Source organism: Aotus nancymaae, unplaced genomic scaffold (assembly GCF_030222135.1).
Source record: "Aotus nancymaae isolate 86718 unplaced genomic scaffold, 86718_ANA_hifiasm-v0.15.2.pri h1tg000029l, whole genome shotgun sequence".
NCBI lineage: Eukaryota > Metazoa > Chordata > Mammalia > Primates > Aotidae > Aotus > Aotus nancymaae.
The window spans coordinates 21,113,364-21,137,200 of record NW_026988442.1 but is presented as its reverse complement, the minus strand read 5'-3'; the positions used below and the strand labels follow the sequence as shown (position 1 = coordinate 21,137,200).

The window sequence follows — 23,837 nt, the reverse complement described above, 5'->3', positions numbered from 1 at the left end:
CTTCTAGCTTCTTTGGGGACCCCTGTTCTTCAGAAAAGAGACCTGGACATGAGATGCGAGCTGAAGAGAGTGTCTCACTCTGACCACCAGAGAGCTGCCTCGGTGGGAATAGATCTTTTATGTTATCTTTGAAAGCCTAGTCTTTACACCCTTGTATGCTAAACAAAAACTTGTTCCTTGAGGGCCAGGTGCCCTTGGCACAGAATTCAGAAATCTCCCAAGGATGGCTCTGCACCTCACAGGAGCCTAGCTTTACCTGGATACCTGTCATCTCACTGCTGGATTTATTCCTGCCTTGTAGCCCATTAAAACAATTTTTAAAATTGTGGTAAAAAGCATATGATAGGAAATTTACCACCTTAACCATTTTTTAATATTTGATTTTAAATTCCTTTTATGTCCACTTAGCTCCTCCTTCTCCAAAGCCATCTCAAGTGCTCAGTCAGCAATAAGATAGTCAAACTAAATTGTGTTCCTTTTTTTCTTTTCTTTTCTTTTCTTTTTTTTTTTTTTTGAAAGTAATGAGTCCTGTCAGAATGACCAATTCCCTCCGGATTTAGGCTTGTTTATGAGGATGGACTGTATTGATATGATAAAGATCCCCCCAAAAAATCTTCCTTTTCTTTCATCTTTTTCTCCTGGGATTCTCAGTGTTATGTTTGGGAGCATTGGACTAGGGAAAGGAACTGGAAAAAACAGAAGGGGAAATATGCAGCTGAATGTTACAGTCTCTGTAAGTACCAGGGCGGGCCTGGAAGTCCAAGCACAGATTGGGTAACCAGCATATTGAAGGGAAACCATGCCACCTGGGCAATTGTCTGTGCCCTTTAGCGCATTCCAGTCCTCTTGTTTAGAGAGCAGGTTCCTCACAAATGGTGCTGTTCCTAAGTTATCATGCAAAGGTGATTATAACCATCTTCCTAGAAAGCCTGCTTGTCCCTCCCAGGCTCTCCTTATTTCTTTGTTCCAGACCAAGGAGAAGGTGCTGGAAATTTAACACCCACATTGTTACTGATTATCACCAAGCTTAACTTTGTTACGAAATTGTAAATATTTTTTTCAACACCAAACCTGAAATAATGAGATATAACTTCTATACCCAAAGGAATGTTTTCTTAAAAAAGTGGTCAGCTTGGGAGGCTGTACTTTTATTTGTTGGTGCTCAAAAACAGCTTTGAAATTTCCATTTTAGGGTTGCCTTCAGCACCTGTGACACATGCTTTCTAATGGATTCTGTCACAATAAAGCTTCCTCCTATACAGGTAGTTTGGTTTTTGCAAGTGGCTCAAGGTTGTTTGGTGCTCAGTCTGGTGGCTAGATTAGATGATTATACAAAACAGCACAATTTTTAGTTAAAATCAAAGGTGTACTTTTGAATAATCCTGATTTAGTATGCTAACAACGCGTTGGCACAGCTCCACAAGTGTAAAGGCCATGCGTGTCCTGTTTGCCACTCTTTCTCCAAGGTGAGCACTGTAAGAACTAACAGAGAGTGAGAACTCAGTAAATATTTGTTGAGCAAATCCATGTACTCTAACATTCTTTGTATGAAGCATGCGTTGGAAGGGTAATATGCTTGTTTCTCTTGCTTTTACAGTTGTCAAATTTAAAAGTTCTGAATCACTCCCCAATGTCTGATGCCTCCGTCAATTTTGACTACAAATCTCCATCCCCATTTGACTGCAGCACTGATCAAGAAGAGAAAATTGAAGATGTTCCTAGTCACTGTCTGCCCCAGAAGGATCTGTATACTGCTGAAGAGGAAGCTGCTACCCTTTTTCCTAGGAAAATGACATCCCATAACGGGATGGAGGACAGTGGAGGAGGAGGTACTGGAGTGAAGAAGAAACGAAAGAAAAAGGAGCCAGGTGACCAAGAGGGTGCAGCAAAGGGAAGCAAGGACAGAGAGCCCAAGCCAAAGAGGAAACGAGAACCGAAAGAGCCAAAGGAACCCAGGAAGGCCAAGGAGCCGAAGAAGGCCAAGGAGCACAAGGAGCCGAAGCAAAAAGACGGGGCAAAGAAGACACGGAAGCCCCGGGAGGCCTCAGGCACCAAGGAGGCCAAAGAGAAGAGGGGCTGCGCTGACTCTACAGCCAGGACAAAGTCCAAGAAGGCCAGGTATGTTCCTTTCTCCCTTCTCTGAGTACTTGCCTGTGCCATTGCAGGATGATTTGCTTTTGGCATTATCCCAAGTCCCTGGCATAACTTTGCTGCACTCCTGTGGGCCTAAGCATCACATCTCACCTAATATAGGATGGGGAGCAGGGTAACCCCTTGGTGCTAATGCAAGGGGCTGTCCTTGGAGGGTGCTGTTTCCTCATTGCATTTCTGAAGTCATGGTGTTTCAAAAACAAGGTTTGTGTTTTTAGGATATTCCCAAGAATTCTCCACCCCCTTTAGACCCCAAGCATTCTTTTTGGTCTGTATACTTAGTACTTAGCGTTCTTTAGTTGGTGGCTGGTATCCTGCCAGATGTGTAGATTTGCCCCCTATATCCCATGTTTATGTGTTCTTTGTGTCTATATTAGCTTTCAACCAAAATTGAACCACTTTTCTCACCTTCTAATGAGAGAGAGATAACCTGAATTAATACTGGCCATGCAGTTTCTTGCCATTCCTTTTGGACTAAAAAGAATTGAAATGTTAACGTGAACAGGGTGTGAGGGAAGTAACATCCCAGGTGTGATACAGAGGGCAGTGAGTTTTGGAACAGCAATGGCATAGAGTGGCAGAGGGGCTGCTATGAAGAGGATGCACAGTCATTGGAATCAGTGGTGCAGGAAGTCTGATAGAACCGTGAGTATATGCAGATTTCCAGATAGATGAGGACTGACTAGCTTCCCCTGGCTCCAAGCTCTGAGTGCAGGGCCATTCCTGATCTGTTTATCTAGTTCAATGTCTAGCACAGTGCCTGACACATTTTCAAGTGCTTAGGAAATACTGAGTAAATGAGAGCAGAGGAGACCATAATGACTTACAGAGAGGTCAGAGTGCATAAGTACAGATTTGCTATATAGATCCTATCAAGACAGCAAATGCACTCCTTAAGCAGGGAAATACCATATTTCTCATTTTGTTTCTAAATTCCTTGTGCAGAACTTTAGAATTTTGAGGAAACACTGAATGTATGACTCCTATCTTAAGGAATTTACATGTCTAAAATCTCAGTGTAAGAACAGGTTAATTATATCTCTTGATGTATCTATTATTTTAGACCAAGAACACTCATAAAAAACACAGAGATTGATGTGGATACTAACAAAACATAAAGTCATGAGGCCATTACATCTGTGTTGGTCAGGCATGAAGGAGGTAATTTTAAGAATGCGTTTTAAATGGTGTGTGTTGCAACCTGGAGTTTACTATATGGCTCGGTTCTTTTTCAGAAGGACAGTTTGTTGGGACCAGATGGATAGTTTCTTAATCCAAATTAAAATTTTGTCTCATAATATTCACTCCCTTCTGTCTGACAGGGGATTTCATCTTTCGTCTACCAAAGAAACTTGGGTGGGATCCCAGGAATGTAGGTTATAGAAAATGCCCATAAAATACCTTACAAGAGAGAGGTGGACAAAAATCAAGATTCTGCCTAACTAAAAGCTTACAGAATTTGTTTCTTAGTGAACCTAGTGAGCATACTCTGATCTCCAGTGTGTGGATGGAGTAGCAGAGTAACTTTTCAGCCCCTGCCAGTAATTTTCGTCTCCAGATTCCTTTGGAAGGGCTGAAGTGGTACTTTGGGATACTAGTGTCTATGAAGAAGGAGGATCAGACATGAGCTAGTGTGGTGATTTATTATTATTATTATTATTATTACAGAGAATAATAAGGAATAAAGATTGTGTTTGAGAATTTAGGGTAATTAGAGGAGGTTTTTATAGCCCTAATAAGGAGTCTTGATTTGTATCTAGAAGATGTTAGAAAGCCATAGGTGTCTGAGTGCAGTCAGGCACTGGTTTCTGATGTTTTTACAATTTTATCAACTCCTTCACTTTTAAGGAATTCATATTTACATTGTGTGAAGTCTGAAACAAAGTGATGAGTAACAAACATTGTCATAAATTTCATTTTGGGGGAATAAGGAGGCATATAACATAGTATTGGATGCCAAATGCATAGGCAAAATCAGGATTCTGAAGAGTGAAAATGTAACAGCCTTTGTTATATAAATGTAGCAATACTGATGCAACTTATTTGATCTAATTAGGCTGTATGAAATATAAGTGAGTTGGAGAAGTGCTTGGTAGTGTTTTCAAAGGCTGCTAACTTAGAAGACAGCAGAACCTTTTGAAGTTTAGGAGTCCAAGAGACACCCTATTAGAGGAGGCTGACAGAAATGATCATCTCTTTAGAATGTGGACAAGTTACATGAGCTTCCTCTCTCTTTATTTTGGAGCTATATTATACTGATCTGTAACATAATAGAATTCTGTGGACTGGTTTGCCTTTGATTCCTTCTCTTTTGTATCTTTATAAAGTTGTTTTGGTTCCTTTAATTAGTGATGCTACTGGTAGGGAGAAGCAGTTTTAGATATGAAGGATGTAAAGTGATTTAAAAATACATCTATATACATATGTATATGTTAATAATTAAGTCTTAGTTTTTTTGTTCTCTTTGATTTACTCTTGCAGATTGGCTCAAGTACATGTTTTGATTTGAGCAGATATTGATTAGACCCTGGATAATACTTGATGGTTATAAATGATTCACTTAATGCTTGGATTACTGTAGGAGCTCCACAACTGATTTACGGGCTTCTGGCCTTTTCCTCCTTCAGTCCATCTTGCCAGCTGCCACGTGGCTAGTCTTCCTGAAGCACTGCTGTTCCTTTATTTATGTTGGCAACAGTGGTGGTGATGGAGGTAAATCAAATCTCCTTTTCTCCCTTCTCAATTCTAAATCAGTTGAGAAATAGTCAATAGAAATAGGCATTCTTTTATCAACTCTATTGATGAACTGGACTGAAGAACATACATTAGCTTGTGGCCACCATCAGACTTGCTGTTACTCCCTCACTTGAGTTTATCTGCTAGCACTGCAGGCACTCTGAAGCAGAGGTGGTGCTGGGCCATGTGTGCTCCATTCCTTCTTCTGGTCTTGCTATTCAGGTATTTCACCAATCAGGGAAGTGAGATAAGTGTGAAGAAGGGTGGAAAATATATTTCCAGTGTTTTTCAGTCCTTGGGAATAAAATATGCTTTTCCTCATGAAAACATGGAGGCAGGGAAATGGGATTCCCTCAACAATTTATAACCACTTAGAATCTTCTGGTTGTTCCTATTGCCCCCTGATTGTTCCTCTTGCCTCCAGGACAAAATCCAGACTCCTTTCTCTATTATTCAGACCCTCTGGGGTCTGACCTCTCCCTCCCTTTCCATCTCTGGCACCACACCTGGCCAGCTTGATTAATCTCATTAGCTCTTAAAAGTCCTTGACTCACTTTTCCTTTGGATTGCTCTTGCTATGTCCCCAGCTCTTTTCCTTCTCTTGGTATCCCAAGTCCTTTCTATTCTTTGGATCTAAGTGCAAGTCTCAGTTCCACAGAGCTTCCCCAAACCAGTGTACCTGTGTGTCCCCTCTGAACTTCCATAGCATTTGGAGCCTCACTTTTCATTATAAATCATGACTGTAGACCTGTGAAGGCTAAAAGATAATTAGTTCAGCCCTGTTGTATTGCAGCCAAGGAAATGGAGACCCACAGAGAAGTGACTTGTCTTAAGGTCATTCACAGATGTGTTTTATAAACTAAGGCCTGATTCCCAGTCATGTATGAAGTCTAAAATAGGCTACTTTCCCATCAATTGTGGATTTCATGTATGTGTGACTTGTTTTCTTCAACAAAAGCTAAGTGCCTGTAGTCAGGACCACCTTGCCTTGTGCCTTTTTATGTTCCTGGGGGGCTGGTCAACAGAGAGGTTTGTCAGGTTCACCCATGATATTTTATATATATATATACATATATATGTATATATGTGTATATATAAAAAATATAATTTTATTGTATTCTGAGATAGAGCTCTGCTCCTTGAAAATAAGACCTGTATAAGGTATCTTATAACTTCCATTGTTATATAACAGTAGATAACATATCCATTTTATAATTGAATGGAAGTTCAAAAAGTTAAGTAACTTGTCCAAGGCACAGAACTAATGAACACCATTGTTGGGATTTGACTCCAGGTTCACCTGACTGTAAAACCCACTTTTGTCCCCATAGCCGTGTGTCTTTATGTTTTGCTAAGGAAGATCAGAAATGGATGTGGGGAGATTTCAATGTCAGAGAAATTGGTTTTTATTTGTAGGAAATGGCCCCTCCTTTATAGGATTTCAGTTTGTGTATTCCATGGTATCCTTTCAAGGACTAAAATGTCTTCAGCTTTTTCCTTTGCTGATTTTGTTTGCATTTGAGAAGCAACAAACAGATGATTGAACATGTCTCTTCTAAACAGGTGATAGGTAGAGTCTAGCAAATTTTTCTTTTCAAGGGTGATATTAATAGTGATCAGTATTCATGTACTGCTTAAGAGATAAAAGCCTAAAACTCTTAAATAGAAGTTCCAGTTGAAACTAGTCTCTCCTTTTCCCTCCAAATTATTATTATTATTATTATTGTTATTAGAGATGGGGTCTTCCAAATAGCTGGGATAATAAATATATATCACCTAAACTGGCTTCTCTGAATTATTTTTGAGTATGAGTGTAGTTCACTTCTTTATTGTAACACTCAAGAAAGAATGCTGCTTCAGGAAGCCAAGTTAGGCTCTGTCATTTTCCTGACTCTGAAATTAACATTTCATATGATGTAGCTTATATGCCTATACTATTTTTAAAATTACAGTACCTTATTCCAGAGAGGATTGGAGCCACTTACCTAAGAAGACATACATAGATGTACGTGTGTGCTTATACATACAAACCTATACACATACCTATGGATACATAGCTGCACATGACTGGTATAGCTGGAGCAGGGGATCAGAAAGGCAGGGGTCAGATCATGTAGAGTCATGAAATGTTTATAAGGGCTTTCGAAAGATGTTTTGTTCTTAGAAAAGCAACATGCCAGTTTCTCAGAGAAGCTAAATTTTTACCATTTGAGAAAGAAATTTCTTATTAGAGAACTGTTACAGTTCATTTTATGTTGCTATAACAATACACAGACTGGATAATGTGTAATGAACAGAAATTTATTTGGCTCACCATTCTGGAGACTGGTAAGTCCAACAGTAAGGTGCCGGAATCTAGGGAGGACCTGTGTGCTGCTCCTCATCCTGTGGCCAAAGGCAGAGGAGCAAGAGAGGATGAAATGTTACTCTAAAGAGAACAAGAGATAATTCACTCCTGTGATAACAATATTAATCCATTCATGAGGGCAGAGCTTTCTGACCTGATCTCTTACTAGGCCCCAACTTCCAACACTGCTGCACTGGAGATGAAGGTTTCCAATATGGGAATTTTGGGGGACAAATTCAGAGCATAGCAAGAACTGTTATGCAGTGGATACTGTGCTCAACAACAGTTTTTGCATCTAATGCTTGAAAATGCCTGTGAATTCATTTTTTTCCCCTGAAATAGCCTTTAGTAAAAAGTCGGCTTCGTGGCATTAAGGCACAGCTGAGTGAGCAGGAAAGCTGATCCATTTCAGTTGTGTATGAAGCCTTCTGAGTCTTTTACTCGATATCCAAGGAGTGAGTATCTGAGGAGCAGGTCTGTGGCCAGCTCTTTAGGTTGCCCTTTCTCACATACAGAGCCAAGCATGTTGACTGAGCTGAGGGTTGCTTTTTATTTTGGAAACCGAGTCTCGTTCTGTTGCCTAGGCTGGAGTGCAGTGGCGCAATCTTGGCTCACTGCAACCTCCGCCTCCTGGGTTCAAGCAATTCTCCTGCCTTAGCCTCCCGAGTAGGTGGGATTACAGGTGTGTATTACACCCAGCTTATTTTTTGTATTTTTAGTAGAGATGGGTTTTCCTATGTTGGCCAAGCTGGTCTCAAACTCCTGTCCTCAAGTGATCTGCCCATCTTGGCCTCCTAAAGTGCTGGGATTACAGGCATGAGCCATGGTGCCCAGCCTAAAGGTTGCTTTTAAAAGCCTAGGGTCTTGAGTTTTGGTGTTCATATTGTTGGTGAGGGCAGAGGATAAGCTTTGGAATTTCCACACATATCAGAATGGCTCATATTCATTCTTGCAAGTCAAGAAATTAGTCAGTGTGCTGGCCCAAGTGGAGGTCTATCTACTGTGATCTCTGGTCCTCAGACTTTGCTGTGCCTAGGGAACTACCTGGACAGCTTGTTAGAAACTACCTCCCCAGAGAGAATGGTTTATTAGGTCTGGGTGGAACTTAGGAATCTGCAGTTCAAAATTCTCCCAGGTAATTAGAGTGTAGCTGATTCTTAGATGATCCTTTGAGAAACATGTTTCCTGGGTGAAAGATTACAGGAAAAATGGAACCTGTGTAAGTTTTTATATGTGACACCTGCTAGGAATGAAAAAGCAAAAAGAGGAAAAGGAGTGGTTGGTATGATCAGCCCCAGTTTCAGTTTTTCATCCCCATTTGTTTGGTTTGTCAACCCAAAGCAGATTGTTCTCCCAAAGCAAGTATTTTACCTTTTTTTGCTTTCATCTGTGATGATTGCTTCTGCAAAGTGTTAAACCCCAGGCCTTCTGGTTATATAACCATTTGAGCTGCCTGATTGCCGCTGAGTCAGCTGATAACTGTGTGGTGCAGTAAGAGTAGTAAAACTCAACTAGCTTTCTTCCTCACAAGAGCTGGTGGCTCTTTCTCATTTATTTGAAGGTCAATCAGCTGTTTCTGTTTAGAGAGGAGCGCTTTATTGAGGCTAATTTCAGGTTCAAGAGATTACATAAATGACATTCTTTCTGTTGGGAAATTTGTTTTTACATTGTGACCATTTATTAGAATAAAGAAGACTTAAAGGTGTGTATGCGTCCTCAGTAGAGGCCCTGAGCTTGGAACCCGTTGGACTTTGTGTTAAGCAGGGTAGAAATCTAAATGGTAATATCAGAAACCCACCTTGGAAACTTAGCACTGAGTCTTTATTTCTGTTTTTTTAAGAGCATTGGAAGTGCTTATTCTGTGGCCTGGTGCATAGTGGACCTTTACCAAATCTGTAAGAAAACAGTTACTAATAATAATGCTTGATAAATGCCTACTCATTTATTTATCCAATATATTTTTAGTGCCTCTTCTGTGTCTTGCTTTGTTAATAAGTATTTTTATTGGGAATGAAATAGTGAAGGAAGCAAGGTGTCACAGAAGTATCTATGAGACCTGTCATTGAGGTACTTTTACAAGTTTGAGGTGCTTTTCACAAGAAACAACGATGACAAGTGTTCAAGAAACAGGCAAAAATGTAAACAAGTGAAAAACCTGGTATAACTGCATACAGAGTAGCTGAAAGGATTTAGAAGATAAAGAGTATGTCATTTATGGTCTGGGGAGTCCCTTGGAAGAGATGAGTATTGAGCCACTTATTAAAGGAATTAATGGATGAGAAAAGACTTAAAGCAAAAAGACCAAAGGCTATTTAAATAAATGTTCTTTTTAAGAGCTTCCAGATTTTCAGATGGTACATGCAGCTTGCTTTCATTTTCACTTCTCCAAATCTTACTGAAATGATAGGAAGAACAGAGGGAAAGAAATTTTTCAAAGATGAGAGATACTACTGAATTTGTGGACAAAGAAAGCCAGTAGTACCATACTGGTGGATAAATGCTGTGGAGGGAGTCCCAGCTCGGAGCTCATGCAGGCACTGTGTTTGCAGCAGAGATAGAAGTGCTTCCTCCTTGCAATGGAGCAGGCAGCTCTGGAGGCAGGCCAGAAGTGGAGGTGGCTGATTAAGGGACTGTCTGCAGAGTGGCTATGTGGTTTGTCAGCTCCAGGATGAACTCAGGCAATTACTCTAAGGATATTGGGCAGTGTGCCCTGGGAAAGGGACTAGGGTGCTATGTAAGGAATGACACCTACAAGAAGGGGGGCACAGGGCACTAGCTTCTCTGCCCTGTCCTGCCCATACCCTAAAAGGTGGAGGGAAGGGACAGCCACTTGACAAATCTTGCCATGTGTGCAGAGTCCTAGACCAGGCTTCCTATTCAGGGGTGAGGCTTGTAGAGAAAGCAATTTACTTGGTAGCAGAGGAGAGCCTCATTAGCCACCTGTATTACCAACCTAGTTGGTTTGCAGTAGGAACAGTCTACTGAAGAGTACAAGACCATAGAGGAAAACAAGCAGCATAAAGCAGGAAAAGGAAGAATGAAAAGAACAACTATCATCAAAAGAATTCAAGGAGAAGAATAACTTAGCATCCTCAAATTCAGGATGTTTTGTTTGTAACACTTAAATGGATCATGACAGAGGAGCAATCAGAAAAAACAAAGAATGAAAATTTAAAATGTGGTGCCTACACTAAAAGAGTTCAAGGAAAATATTGAGTCGGGACGGGAACAGGGGAGGTATGTAAGATCCAGATTCATCAGTTTTCCTATCAGGATGTCAGTAGACGTTTCTTAATGTTGATTAATAATGAACTAGAAGCATGAACGTATTTGGGGTTAAAGAGGCATCAGTCAAAAGTGATCCTCTCTGGGGATTTGGTGCACTAAGGATGGGTTATACTTTTTATTTGAAACTCTTCTACCTTTCTGAATTTTTATTTTCAATTGCTTTTATTACTTTTAATAGGATTACTTGGTAAAACTCTGCTTTTTCATCTTAAGAGGAAGTCATCTTTTTGTTTACTTTTTACTAGGACAATATCACAAACCTGTGTAATCTGTTTTGAAGGTATTGATGACATGGTTTAAGGGACTGACAGCGCAGATTTAGTTCACAGTTTGTCTGCAGCAGACTATATCTGTACCAAAATAATTAGGGTCTTTTTGTGTTTTCTCTTTTAAATAGTATCTTTAAAAAATCGATACCAACTCAGTTCTGTACATAGACCGAACTAATACTGGTATTATGGAAAAGCTGAATTAAGTGCGCAAATGAGCTTTTTCAAGGTGATATCCATGTTTTCAGTATTGTATTCCTGGGAAGAGGATCAAAGCCTATAGGAAGGTCAGTCCTGGAAGCTTCTTTGAAGCATTGCTGCTGGAGTGGAGTAGTGGTTCCTGGACTGGACTGCTGAGACTCTGCATGTGTTTGGAGGCAGTCGTTGGGATCATGAGCTATTTTCAGTGGCTGTAGTAGTAACTCGGTCTTTTTGTAAGGCTCTGATGGATATTTTATAAAGTTTTAATTTTAAAATGAGAAGATGAATCATTTTGAATTAATGCAGCTTAGTAGATAAGATCTTTCAATACCTGGAGTCCAGGGGGACAGAGCCATAAAAGACTCATAGTACAATGTCATGCATACCCAGATCTTTTCCTCGTACTCAGATTCAGCACTCACTTCCTAACTCTCAGTCCTAGCAAAGAAACCTGGAGCTTAGAAACTGGAGATAGGGTTGTAAAGGAAGTTTGAGAAATCCAGTCTGCCTAGTGCTTTCATATTATAATAAAATTTCCTATTTGGAAAGCAAAAAAAAAAAAAATTTTTTTTTCTAGGACAAACTACAGAAAGTAAAGATGCAAAAAATCTTCTTGGCTGATGAAGCCATGTGGAAGACAGGATAAAAGCTTTGATGGTTATAACTGATAGTTATTCTCAATGTATGATATAATTGATAGGAGTTTCTTGCATGTCATAAGCATATAGTAGGTTCTTTCTTTAAAGTGGATATATGTTTGATTGTAAAATCAAGTTTGAATAAAAAGTTACTTTGAATCTCAAAAATGTTATTTCTTCTTTTTTTCCCCTTGCAAGTTAGTTTGTTCTAACTCTGAAAACTATTAATTAAAAAAAGGATTATAGAAATACGATTGCTTTGATTCAACCTCCAGTCCCATTAATTGGTGGGAGTATTAGGCCTTTGTATTATTCAGAACTCTCTGGGTTATAGGTAACATAAACCCAATCAAATTAGCTTAAGTTAGAAAAAAATGATAATGATTCACTGGCTTAAGGAATCAGATCCAGGAAGTTTAACTGAGACCAAGGCTCTTTGTCTCCAGTGACCCCCTGCACCTGTCTGGGTGCCACTCCATCCTTTGCAAATGCATTCTTATGGCTGGAATCATGGCCACCTGTAGCTGTGGGCTTACAGCTTAACAACTTCATGAGCTAGGAAGAAAGATTCATTTTCCTACCCATTCCTGCCAAAACAAATACATATATACAAACATATATATATATATATTTTTTTTATTTGAAGGAAGGACTCCCAAGTTGGTCTGCTGGGTCATGTGTCCATCCTGTGTGTCCATCCTAGACCAATCACCATGGTAAAAGGAATAGAGTACCATAGCCCAGTCTGACCTTCTGCCAGAGCTCTTTTATACTCTAGGAATCAGTATTGGTTGTGGAAAAAAAGATGCCAAATACATTATCAACTTCAGCAGTGGAATAGATGTATGTCAAGATAAATTATTTTTTAAAGTATATATAGATTTTTTTAATGTTTTAATTTTATTAAATTTATTAAATTTTGTTAAATTAAAACTTATTTAATAAATACCTATTGGAGAGAGATCCAAGATGGCTGACCACTAGCAGCTCGGGCACGTAGCTCCCAGTGAAAGCGCAGAGAACGAGAGGACGCCACACTTTCAGACAAATATTTGTAGCTCAGGACCAGGAGATTCCCAGCGGAGGAGCTCCACGGGTCGCCAGAGCGACACTTGTGGCCGGCTCGGCGGTTTTGCTGGCGCCTTAAAGCGGCAGTTCTTGGTGCAGAGTCCAGAGATTCCTGGGCAGAAAGGCACCATCAATCTTAACACCGCTGTCTTGGCCGGCGCAGTGGATTGCTCAGATTTCGGCGCTGGGAATCAAAAAGTTGGACGTCCGCTCAGAGACCTAGTTAGAAAGTCGGTAATTACAAAGACAACAGACGGATACATATATAATGAAGGGAAGAAACCAGCCTAAAAAGGCAGAGAATACTCAAAATCAGAATGCCTCTCCCTCTACAGGGGATTGCAATTCCTCATCAGTAACGGAACAAGGCTTAATGGAGAACGAGTGTGTTCCAATAACAGAAGCAGATTTCAAAATGTGGGTGATGAGAAACTTCTGTGAATTAAAAGAACTTGTTCTAACCCAATGCAAAGAAACTAAGAACCTTAAAAAAAGGTTTGACGAAATGCTAACGAGAATGGACAATTTAGAGAAGAATATAAGTGAATTGATGGAGCTGAAAAGCACAACACGAGAACTTCGTGAAGCATGCACAAGCTTAAACAGTCTAATTGATCAAGCAGAAGAAAGGATATCAGAAGTCGAGGACCAGCTCAGTGAAATGAAACGAGAAGACAAGATTGGAGAAAAAGGGATAAAAAGGAATGAGCAAAGTCTCCAGGAAATACGGGACTATGTGAAAAGACCTAATCTACGTTTGATAGGTGTACCTGAATGTGATGAAGAGAATGAATCCAAGTTGGAAAATACTCTTCAGGATATCATTCAGGAAAACTTTCCCAACTTAGCAAGGCAAGGTAATATTCAACTCCAGGTAATACAGAGAACACCACAAAGATATTCTTCAAGAAGACCAACCCCAAGGCACATAATTGCCAGATTTACTAGGGTTGAAATGAAGGAGAAAATACTAAGGGCAGCCAGAGAGAAAGGTCAGGTTACCCACAAAGGGAAATCTATCAGACTCACAGCAGATCTCTCAGCAGAAACCCTACAAGCCAGAAAAGAGTGGGGACCAATATTTGACATCCTTAAAGAAAAGAACTCTCAACCCAGAATTTCCTATCCAGCCAAACTAAGCTTTATGAGCGAAGGAAAAATTAAATCTTTTGCGAACAAACAAGTACTTAGAGAGTTCACCACCACCAGGCCTGCTTTACAAGAGCTTCTGAAAGAAGCACTATACATATAAAGGAACAACCAATATCAGCCTTTCCAAAAATATATCAAAAAGCAAAGAACATTAATACAATGAAAAATTTACATCAACTAATGGGCAAAACAGCCAGCTAGCATCAAACGCCAGTATTAAACTTATATATATTTCAATTGGATAAAAAGCCAAAACCCATCGGTATGCTGCATCCAGACCCATCTTACATGCAACAATACACAAAGACTCAAAGAGAAGGAGGAAGATTTACCAACCAGAGAGTAAAAATAAACAAATAAACAAAAAGCAGGAGATGCAATTCTCGCCTCTGATAAAGTAGACTTTAAAGCAACAAAGATCAAAAGAGGCAAAGAAGGACATTACATAATGGTAAAAGGATCAATGTAACAAGAATAGCTAACGATTCTATAGATCAACGAGATAGAAAATTAACAAGGATATTCAGGACTTGAACTCAGACCCGGAACAAGTAAACTTAATAAACATTTATAGAACTCTCCACTTCAAATACACAAAACATACATTACCACCTCACACCTATTCCAAAAGTGACTATATAATTGGAAGTAAATCACTCCTCAGTAATCGCATAGCATTTCATAGGTTTAAATGAAATATTGATTGGCTGTTTGTTTGTTATCTTCTTTCCTTATTCCTTCCTGACTACATCATTAAGTATAATTATCAGTATACAAGAGGTTTTCAATACCCATTACTAAATTGCATTCTAGCCTGGGCAAGAAAGCAATACTCCCATTCTCTCTCCCTCTTTCTTTTCCTTTTTCCTCCTCCCCATTCTCTCTCTCTCTTTCTCTTTAATAAAAAAAAATAAAAAATAAAAAAAAATAAATACCTATTTATGTATATATTCGTGAGTGCGTGTGTGTGTGTGTGTGTGTGTGTGTGTGTGTGTGTGTTTCCTGAACCAGTTGCAAATAAGTTATATATGTCAGGGCTTTTTGTCCTTAAATACATCAGTGTGTCTTTCCTAAGAGTAAGTTCTCATTCTCCTGTAACCATTGTCTAGTTCTTCTTTTCATTCCCTTGTAACTAATAAGTAATCTGCAGGAAGACACTTTAAGATCATGCAAATATCCTGCCTCTCTTCACCTCGTTCTCCCTAGATTTAGCATCCCTTGATGATGCTGTTCCATGCCCATCTTTTCTACATTGGTTACAAAATTGTTTTTTTGTCATTTCATTTTTTTTTTTTTTTTTTTTTTGAGACAGGGTCTCGCTCTGTTTCCCAGGCTGGTATGCAGTGGCACAGTCATGACTCACTACAGCTTCTACTTTCTGGGCTCCATTACTCCTCCCATCTCAGCCTCTCAAGTACCTGGGGCTACAGGCATGCACCATCATGCCTGGCTGATTTTTTTTTTTTTTGAGTTTTTTTTTGTAGGCACAGGGTTTCACTGTGTTGCCAGTCTGGTCTTGAACTCCTGGCCTCAAGCCATCCTCCTGCCCCAGCCTCCTAAAGTGCTGACATTACAGGCAAGAGCCACCTACCCAGCCACAAAATGATTTTCTAACTCTACCATTTCTTTACAGTTACCATTTGTATTTTGTAGTAAACAAGGGCTCCCCCTTATCTCTTATTTATTCATTATTTATGTATGTCCCACTGGTTTAGATTCCTATTGTTTTCAATGACTTATAATTCTTTACTGTCTTCAATTACTTTGGTGTTCAGATGGTCTCAGTTTAGGGCAACAAAAGCTCTTTAAGCTGACTCCTTTGTCATTTTGACATGCCACGTTCATTTTTCTAAACACACTCTCACTTTCTGACATAGCAAGATGCTTCAGGCTCATCTTCTGTCTTCCCTGCTTTAGCCTTGGAATCAGCCATTCCTGTGAGGAGCTTCACTATTAAACACCAAGATCTGAGTGGGCATCTTTGCTCCTAGGCCCTTTCTGTTGTCAAAACTAGGAGGAAAATAACATACAAACATGCACATAGAATATATGTACACACATATGTGCATGCATACTTATATCTACACACATATTCTGCATGTTTATATACATAGATAACATGCACATATGCATATGTGTGTTCATACAGATTGTAGAACTCATGAGTTCAACTGATGAAGCCTCCAGTTGAGATTCATCTCATAATATCTCCCTTGCCTTACAACATTTCATACTTGCCAGTTCCCAACATCAACACATTTACTCGTTTGCTTAATCCTATACCACATGTAAAATAGTTTCAGAGTGACTTCACCATATAACTACCAAGAAAAGTTCAGAATTTGTTTGCTGTTTTTCCCCTTCCCCCAGAAGTCGAGAGTATGTAGTCAAATGCTGTGTTCATCAATTAATAGAAGGGGTTTTATTCTCTATGAGGTACATTTATATCCTTTGTTTTAAATGTGCATGGATTCATTTGTTTCAGCTTGTTTTCATCTTTAGTTTTTTATATTTTAGTATGTAGAACTTTAATGGATTTCCTAAACTCAGATCTGTGTACAAAGGTATAGTCAGAGAAGTGTCACTCCCTCCTATATCCCTGCTACCCTGACCCTGTTCTCTCCCCTGCCCCTTGTAGATAGATAGGCAGTGTGGGTTTTTTGGTTTATCTTTCCTGTGTTTCTTTTTGTATTAATAAATAGATGTATACATTTTTTTATTTTTCCTTTATTCTTACACAAAAGATAGCATATTCTTTTAACACTGCTTTTTTTCACTTAATGTATCTTTAGAAATCATTCCCTGTCAGTTTGTAGAATTCTTTCTTAATTGTTTTATAGATGTGTAGTATTACATTGTATATATCCTAATTTATTCAATCACTTATGTTTAGATAGGTAGTTTTCATTATTTTACAATTACCAAAAAATGTTATAATAAATAACCTCATGCATATGTGTTTTCATATTGTGTGATATATCTTTAGATTACATTCCTGTAAGTAAATTGCTGAGTCAAACATTATTTGCATATGTAGTTTTGTTAGATCCTGTTTATCCACTTCTTTTTGAGATAGGATCTCACTGTGTCACCCAGGCTGGAGTGCAGTGGCATGATCTCTCCTTACTGCAACCTCTGCTTCCAGGCTCAAATGATTCTCCCACTTCAGCCTCCCAAGTAGGCGGGACTACAGGCCTGCACCATCATGCCCTGCTAATTTTTGCATTTTTTTTGTAAAGACGAGGTTTTGCTATATTGCCCAGGCTGGTCTCGAACTCCTGAGCTCAAGCGATCTGCCTGCCTGGGCCTCCCAAAATACTGGGATTACAGTCATGAGCCACCACGCCTGGCCTTATCCACTATTTTTGAAGAACCTGGAACTTCAAGGAGCAAACATTCATAGGCCAAATCATCTATAGGTATAGCAGTTCGGAGATTAAAATGTCTTCAATTGATAAGACTCTCAAGCATAAGGTTTTTAAAACTTTTTCCAAAGAGCAGAAAGATACACCTTACGTAGTCTTCTGGAGGATGAATTCAGATGATATTTTCTTAATATCCTATTGAAGATCCCATTTGTAAACTTACAAGGAATCTTTTCTTCCTGATACTTGCCTTTATCAGTAGAGCTCCAGGAAAAATTTTTGGAACTTAAAATGGCTTCTCTTGCCAAAGGTAACCTCCAAAAAATCACTTTAAAGATTTCCCAATTAGAGTATCTTCTTATTTACCTGCAAATAAGGGAGCAGGTTTCAGCTGGTATTTTCCTATTTTACTGACAAATATTTGAGAAAGTATTCCCAGGCTACCTTGACCCCCAGCTTCTAGCTGGGAAAATCTAGTAGCGCCTTAGGCTTGTCTTAGAAAGTGTCTCTCCATGACTCCTCCCTTCTTTCAACATTTAATGTGTTTCTCAAAATGCACACAAGTCTCCTAGTAAAGTATTATATTTTGAGGAAGTTCTATTCCTTAGTTATGATTTGGGCTTGGTTTAGCTTTGAGTATGATGTTCCACAGTGAAGCATGTGATTCCAGCATACGTGCATGCATGCGTGCGCGCACACACACACACAATGAATATTTAAAATGAAGATTAAACATATACAGACATAGTCTTCTAATATAATGAAGTTACATTTAGTAAGTAGATGAAATTGATTTCAAATGCTGGGAAGAAAGATTTAAGATTTTACAGAAAAATTCAAAGGCCACTGAGCATGTGATTATTTGGGTAACTTATGGGATATTATAAGCTTTCAAAAGAATTGTCAAAGAGTTAAACACAAAACTTTTTCTAAAAGAGCTATAAAAAACTCAGCATTTAATATTTTTGTATATTTGGGTCATTGGAATGTTTTTGTTGCTGATTCTTTTAACCATTATTCAAATAACATTAAAAGGATATTTAAAGTTTTTACATTTATTAAAAGGGAGACTGGGGTTTTAGGAAAAGAACAGTCAAGAAGCAAGATTTGGTGTGAGAGAGAGATCCAAGATGGCTGATGATTAGCAGCTCAGGCACGTACCTCCCAGTGAAAGCGCAAAGAACGAGAGGACGCCACACTTTCAGACGAATATTAGTTGCTCACGGACCAGGAGATTCCCAGTGGAGGAGCTCCACGGGTCGCCAGGGCGACTCTTGTGGCCGGCGTGGCGGTTTTGCTGGTGCCTTAGCACGCCAGTTCTTGGTGCAGAGTCCGGAGATTCCCGGGCAGAAAAGCACCATCAATCTTAACACCGCTGTTTTGGCCGGCTCAGTGGATTGCTCAGATTTCGGCGCAGGGAATCAACAAGTTGGACGTCAGAGACCCAGTTAGAAAGTCGGTAATTATAAAGACGACAGACGGACAAATACATAATAAAGGGAAGAAACCAGCGTAAAAAGGTAGAGAATACTCAAAATCAGAATGCCTCTCCCTCTACAGGGGATTGCAATTCCTCATCAGTAACGGAACAAGGCTTAATAGATTACACGTGTGTTCCAATAACAGAAGCAGGTTTCAAAACGTGGGTGATAAGAAACTTCTGTGAATTAAAAGAACTTGTTCTAACCCAATGCAAAGAAACTAAGAACCTTGAAAAAAGGTTTGACGAAATGTTAACAAGAATGGACAATTTAGAGAAGAATATAAGTGAATTGATGGAGCTGAAAAACACAACACGAGAACTTCGCGAAGCATGCACAAGTTTAAACAGTCGAATTGATCAAGCAGAAGGAAGGATATCAGAAGTCGAGGACCAGCTCAGTGAAATGAAACGAGAAGACAAGAATGGAGAAAAAAGGATGAAAAGGAATGAGCAAAGTCTCCAGGAAATATGGGACTATGTGAAAAGACCTAATTTACGTTTGATAGGTGTACCTGAATGTGATGAAGAGAATGAATCCAAGTTGGAAAATACTCTTCAGGATATCATTCAGGAAAATTTTCCCAACCTGGCAAGGCAGGGTAATATTCAACTCCAGGTAATACAGAGAACCCCACAAAGATATTCTTCAAGAAGACCAACCCCAAGGCACATAATTGCCAGATTTATTAGGGTTGAAATGAAGGAGAAAATACTAAGGGCAACCAGAGAGAAAGGTCAGGTTACCCATAAAGGGAAACCTATCAGACTTACAGCAGATCTCTCAGCAGAAACCCTACAAGCCAGAAGAGAGTGGGGACCAATATTTAACATCCTTAAAGAAAAGAACTTTCAACCCAGAATTTCCTATCCAGCCAAACTAAGCTTTATGAGCGAAGGAAAAATTAAATCTTTTGCGAACAAACAAGTACTTAGAGAGTTCACCACCACCAGGCCTGCTTTACAAGAGCTTCTGAAAGAAGCACTATACATATAAAGGAACAACCAATATCAGCCTTTCCAAAAATATATCAAAAAGCAAAGAACTTTAACACAATAAAAAATTTACATCAACTAATGGGCAAAACAGCCAGCTAGCATCAAATGCCGGTTTTAAACTTATATATATTTTAATTGGATAAAAAGCCAAAACCCATCGGTATGCTGCATCCGGGCCCATCTTACATGCAACAATACACAAAGACTCAGAGAGAAGGAGGAAGATTTACCAATCAAACAGAGAGTAAAAATAAACTAATAAACAAAAAGCAGGATATGCAATTCTCGCCTCTGATAAAGTAGACTTTAAAGCAACCAAGATCAAAAGAGGCGAGGAATGACATTACATAATGGCAAAAGGATCAATGCAACAAGAAGAGCTAACGATTCTATAGATCAACGAGATAGAAAATTAACAAGGATATTCAGAACTTGAACTCAGACCCTGAACAAGTAAACTTAATAAACATTTATAGAACTCTCCACTTCAAATACACAAAACATACATTACCACCTCACACCTATTCCAAAGGTGACTATATAATTGGAAGTAAATCACTCCTCAGTAATCGCATAGCATTTCATAGGTTTAAATGAAATATTGGTTGGCTGTTTGTTTGTTATCTTCTTCCCTTATTCCTTCCTGACTACATCATTAAGTATAATTACCAGTATAAAAGAGGTTTTCAATACCCATTACTAAATTGCATTCTAGCCTGGGCAAGAAAGCAATACTCCCATTCTCTCTCCCTCTTTCTTTTCCTTCTCCCTCCTCCCCATTCTCTCTCTCTCTTTTTCTTCCTTTTTCCTCCTTCCTATTCTCTCTCTCTCTTTCTCTTTAAAAAAAAAAAAAAAAAAAAAAGATTTGGCGTGAAAAAGTAATACTCTATGACTCAGCTGACCTGAGATTAAGCCTCTACTCTGCTGCTGACTTTGGGTCATTTGCTGCTTTTAAATCTCAGCTTCCTCATCTGGAATATGAGAATTATTTGCTGTGACTCCCTCATGGGATTGTGGTTCTAGCAGTTAAATGAAACATGGAATTCACAAGTACTTTGTAGAATGTAAATTGCTATGCAGTTTTCTTAATGAGGAGCCCCATAATGTGAGATAAAGACTTCTGAAAATTTAGCATCTTTTAAAACTGTTTTACCTGAATCTCCTCTTCCGAATTAATAAGAAATGGAAGAACTTTTGGTTTTTCCCCTGCTTAAGGGTACAAGTCTCTTGTTAAAAATTGGTGATCCTCAAAAATGGCACAACCTCTTGAGTTTCAGTTCTTTGGGTTGGATCAAAATTGTTTGTTTTTGTTTGTTTTAACCTTTAAGTTCAGGGATACACGTGCAGGTTTGTTACATAGATAAACTTATGTCATGGTGGTTAGTTGTACTGGGTTGGATCAAAATTGTTTGTTTTAACCTCTAAGTTCAGGGATACACGTGCAGGTTTGTTACATGATAAATTTATGTCATGGTGGTTAGTTGTACAGATTATTTCATCCCCCAGGCATTAAGCCTAGTATCCATTCGTTATTTTTCCTGATCCTCTACCTCCTCCCACCTTCTGCACTCGAAAAGGCCCTCGTGTATGTTGTTCCTCTCTATGTGTCCATGTGTTCTCATCATTTAGCTCCTACTTATAAGTGAGAACATGTAGTATTTGGTTTTCTGTTCCTGTGTTTGCAAATAGCTTTCATCATGAACTTTCCTGGTAGGTAGGCAAGCCAGTCTCCAGCCTGGGGAATAAATGTGGGCTGCGTTTGTGCTGACCCGGTTGGGGACATGTGAAGGATGAAGGGTATTCAAGAAGGATGCAGGCAGATTTAGCAATCAGCACTGGCTGGTTTGTGTGCTTGATCACCCCTCTGAACAAGGTCATTTAGTTTCCCTCTCTTCCCCATACTTTCTACTAACTCTCCTGATGGGAAATACCACAGTTGGCTCTTTTCTTGTCCTCCACCTTCTGTCACTTGCCAAGACTTCTGGTTCTCCTCCTGCTAGGCCTTTTAAAGCATTTTCAGCCTTGAAAGGCTTCAGTCCCTCTTTCCTGGACCTGCTGTCATGGCCCTTTTAACACAGAATGAAGTCTAAACTTCCTGGCCTGGTGCACCTTTGACTTTTCATTTCAGCTCCATCTTGTAGGGCTTCTGTTCACTTGCCCTGGTACCCAGACACATAGCCAGCTATCTTTTACTAAATGTAACCAAAACACTGTTCCATTCCCCAAGCATGCTATGATGATTAAAAGCACAGACTCCACTTGGGCTCACATCTTGTCTTTACCATTTACTAACCATGTTACCCTGGAAATCTAACTTAACCTCACCATGCCTCAGATTCCTCACAATAAAATGAGAATAAGAATTCTCTCTGCTGGCCAGGCACAGTGGCTCACGCCTGTAATCCCAGCACTTTGGGAGGCCGAGGCGGGCAGATCACTTGAGGTCAGGAGTTCAAGACCAGCCTGGCCAATGTGATAAGACCCCGTCTCTACTAAAAATGACAGCAACAACAAAAAGTTAGCTGGGCATGATGACGGACACCTGTAATCCCAGCTACTCTGGAGGCTAAGGCAGAAGAATCGCTTGAACCTGGGAGGCAGAGGTTGCAGTGAGCTGAGATGGCACCACTGCAGTCCATCCTGGGTGACAGAGCGAAACTCTATCTAAAAAAAAAATTATAATAATACCGTCTTCTTACAGCTGTTGTGAAGAGCAAAGGCAATAATTCATGTAAAGGAATGTGCCTGCAAATAGTAATTATTATATAAAGTATTGGCTGCAATCATTATTACTGGTTATTATTGTTATTCCTACTACTGTCTGTCAGAATTGTGTTTATATATATACATATATGTGTATCTCTGCTCAAATACATTTTCTTAAATCTCCCCAACCACAGTTAATCATAGCCATTCATTAATGCATCCATCTGTCCATTGCTTAAAAGACAATTTTAAGACTTGCTTAAATATTACTTGAATACTTACTGTGTATAAGGCATAAGACTACTCATTCTGAGGAATACAAAACATAGTCAAGCACATACTGCCCTCTAGGAACTTCGGGTCTGGTAAGAAAGATCAGAGAAATATAAAATACTCATTTATCCAGCAAATATTTACTGAGTAACTGTAGAGGATCCAGGCACTGTATGTAGTTATGTGAATTCTGAGCTTGATATAGTAGTTAATGACTAATTCTGGTGAAAGAGCATTTAAGTAAAGTACAGCTGAAGTGCTTTGGGAGTGTAGCAAAGAAATTTCACCAGCTAGGAAGGCCAGGGAGGGCTTTTTAGAGAAAATCTTGCCATCTTATAGGGGCCTTGCAGGGTAGATGGACTTGACCCATCTCTACCTCACTGAGGAAGCATTTTTGTACTGCTTTGGGCTGTGGTTGTAGGTGAACTGAAGGATTTTCATAATTGTAAGCTTGTCAAGTGCAGAGGCAGTGTTGTCTTCATTTTTGGGTGCCTAGTGTTCACTCCAGGTCCAGCATGTACTCAGTAGAGGATGGTGAAAGGTTAGGGAGATATCTCTTCCTAAGTAGCTTAAAGGGAGATTGTAATGTGACGATTCTTAGTATCTGTGAAGCAATTGAACTTCCTAGAGAAGACATTTGTATACACTGAAAGTGAAGTCTTTGGAGATGTTTATATTATTTCTTACATATTAATTGTAGCTATAATAGTCATGATGGGGTGTAATAAAGTGAATTCTGCATTGATCCATGTAGGTATTTCTTCCCATGTTTGTTTATTTCTGGGAAGAAACTCTTGTAGATTCCCCATTAAAGCCTGCCCTGGTCCTAGAATTCTAGGGTGTGATTTCATGACCTTGATCACATGAGAAATCTTAGTTTTAAAAACTGCCCAACAGTTTTAATTCTGAATTTCTCCTTGTAGCAAGGAGCAAGGACCAACCCCAGTGGAGAAAAAGAAGAAAGGAAAAAGGAAAAGTGAAACTACAGTGGAGAGTTTAGAGCTGGATCAGGGCCTGACGAACCCATCTCTGCGGAGTCCTGAGGAGTCCACTGAGTCTACAGACAGCCAGGTACAGCTGTGACCGGGAGGCATGGTGGAGGTTACGGCTGCTGGACAGGATCTGGCTGACACTGATCCTGTTGCTCCTCTATGCCTGTCTTCT

General features: G+C 39.4%; 1 protein-coding gene across 2 annotated transcripts in view; it reads left to right on the top strand.

The window, feature by feature from the left end:
- The window catches only part of CHD6 (chromodomain helicase DNA binding protein 6), a 199,830-nt gene that overhangs the window by 70,243 nt on the left and 105,750 nt on the right, over positions 1-23,837 (top strand). For both annotated transcript variants that reach the window (XM_012455000.3, XM_012455001.2), the window contains exons 3-4: positions 1,598-2,118; positions 23,597-23,744. In XM_012455000.3, the coding sequence (XP_012310423.2) occupies positions 1,598-2,118; positions 23,597-23,744 (669 nt within the window). The remainder of the gene's footprint in view (positions 1-1,597; positions 2,119-23,596; positions 23,745-23,837) is intronic.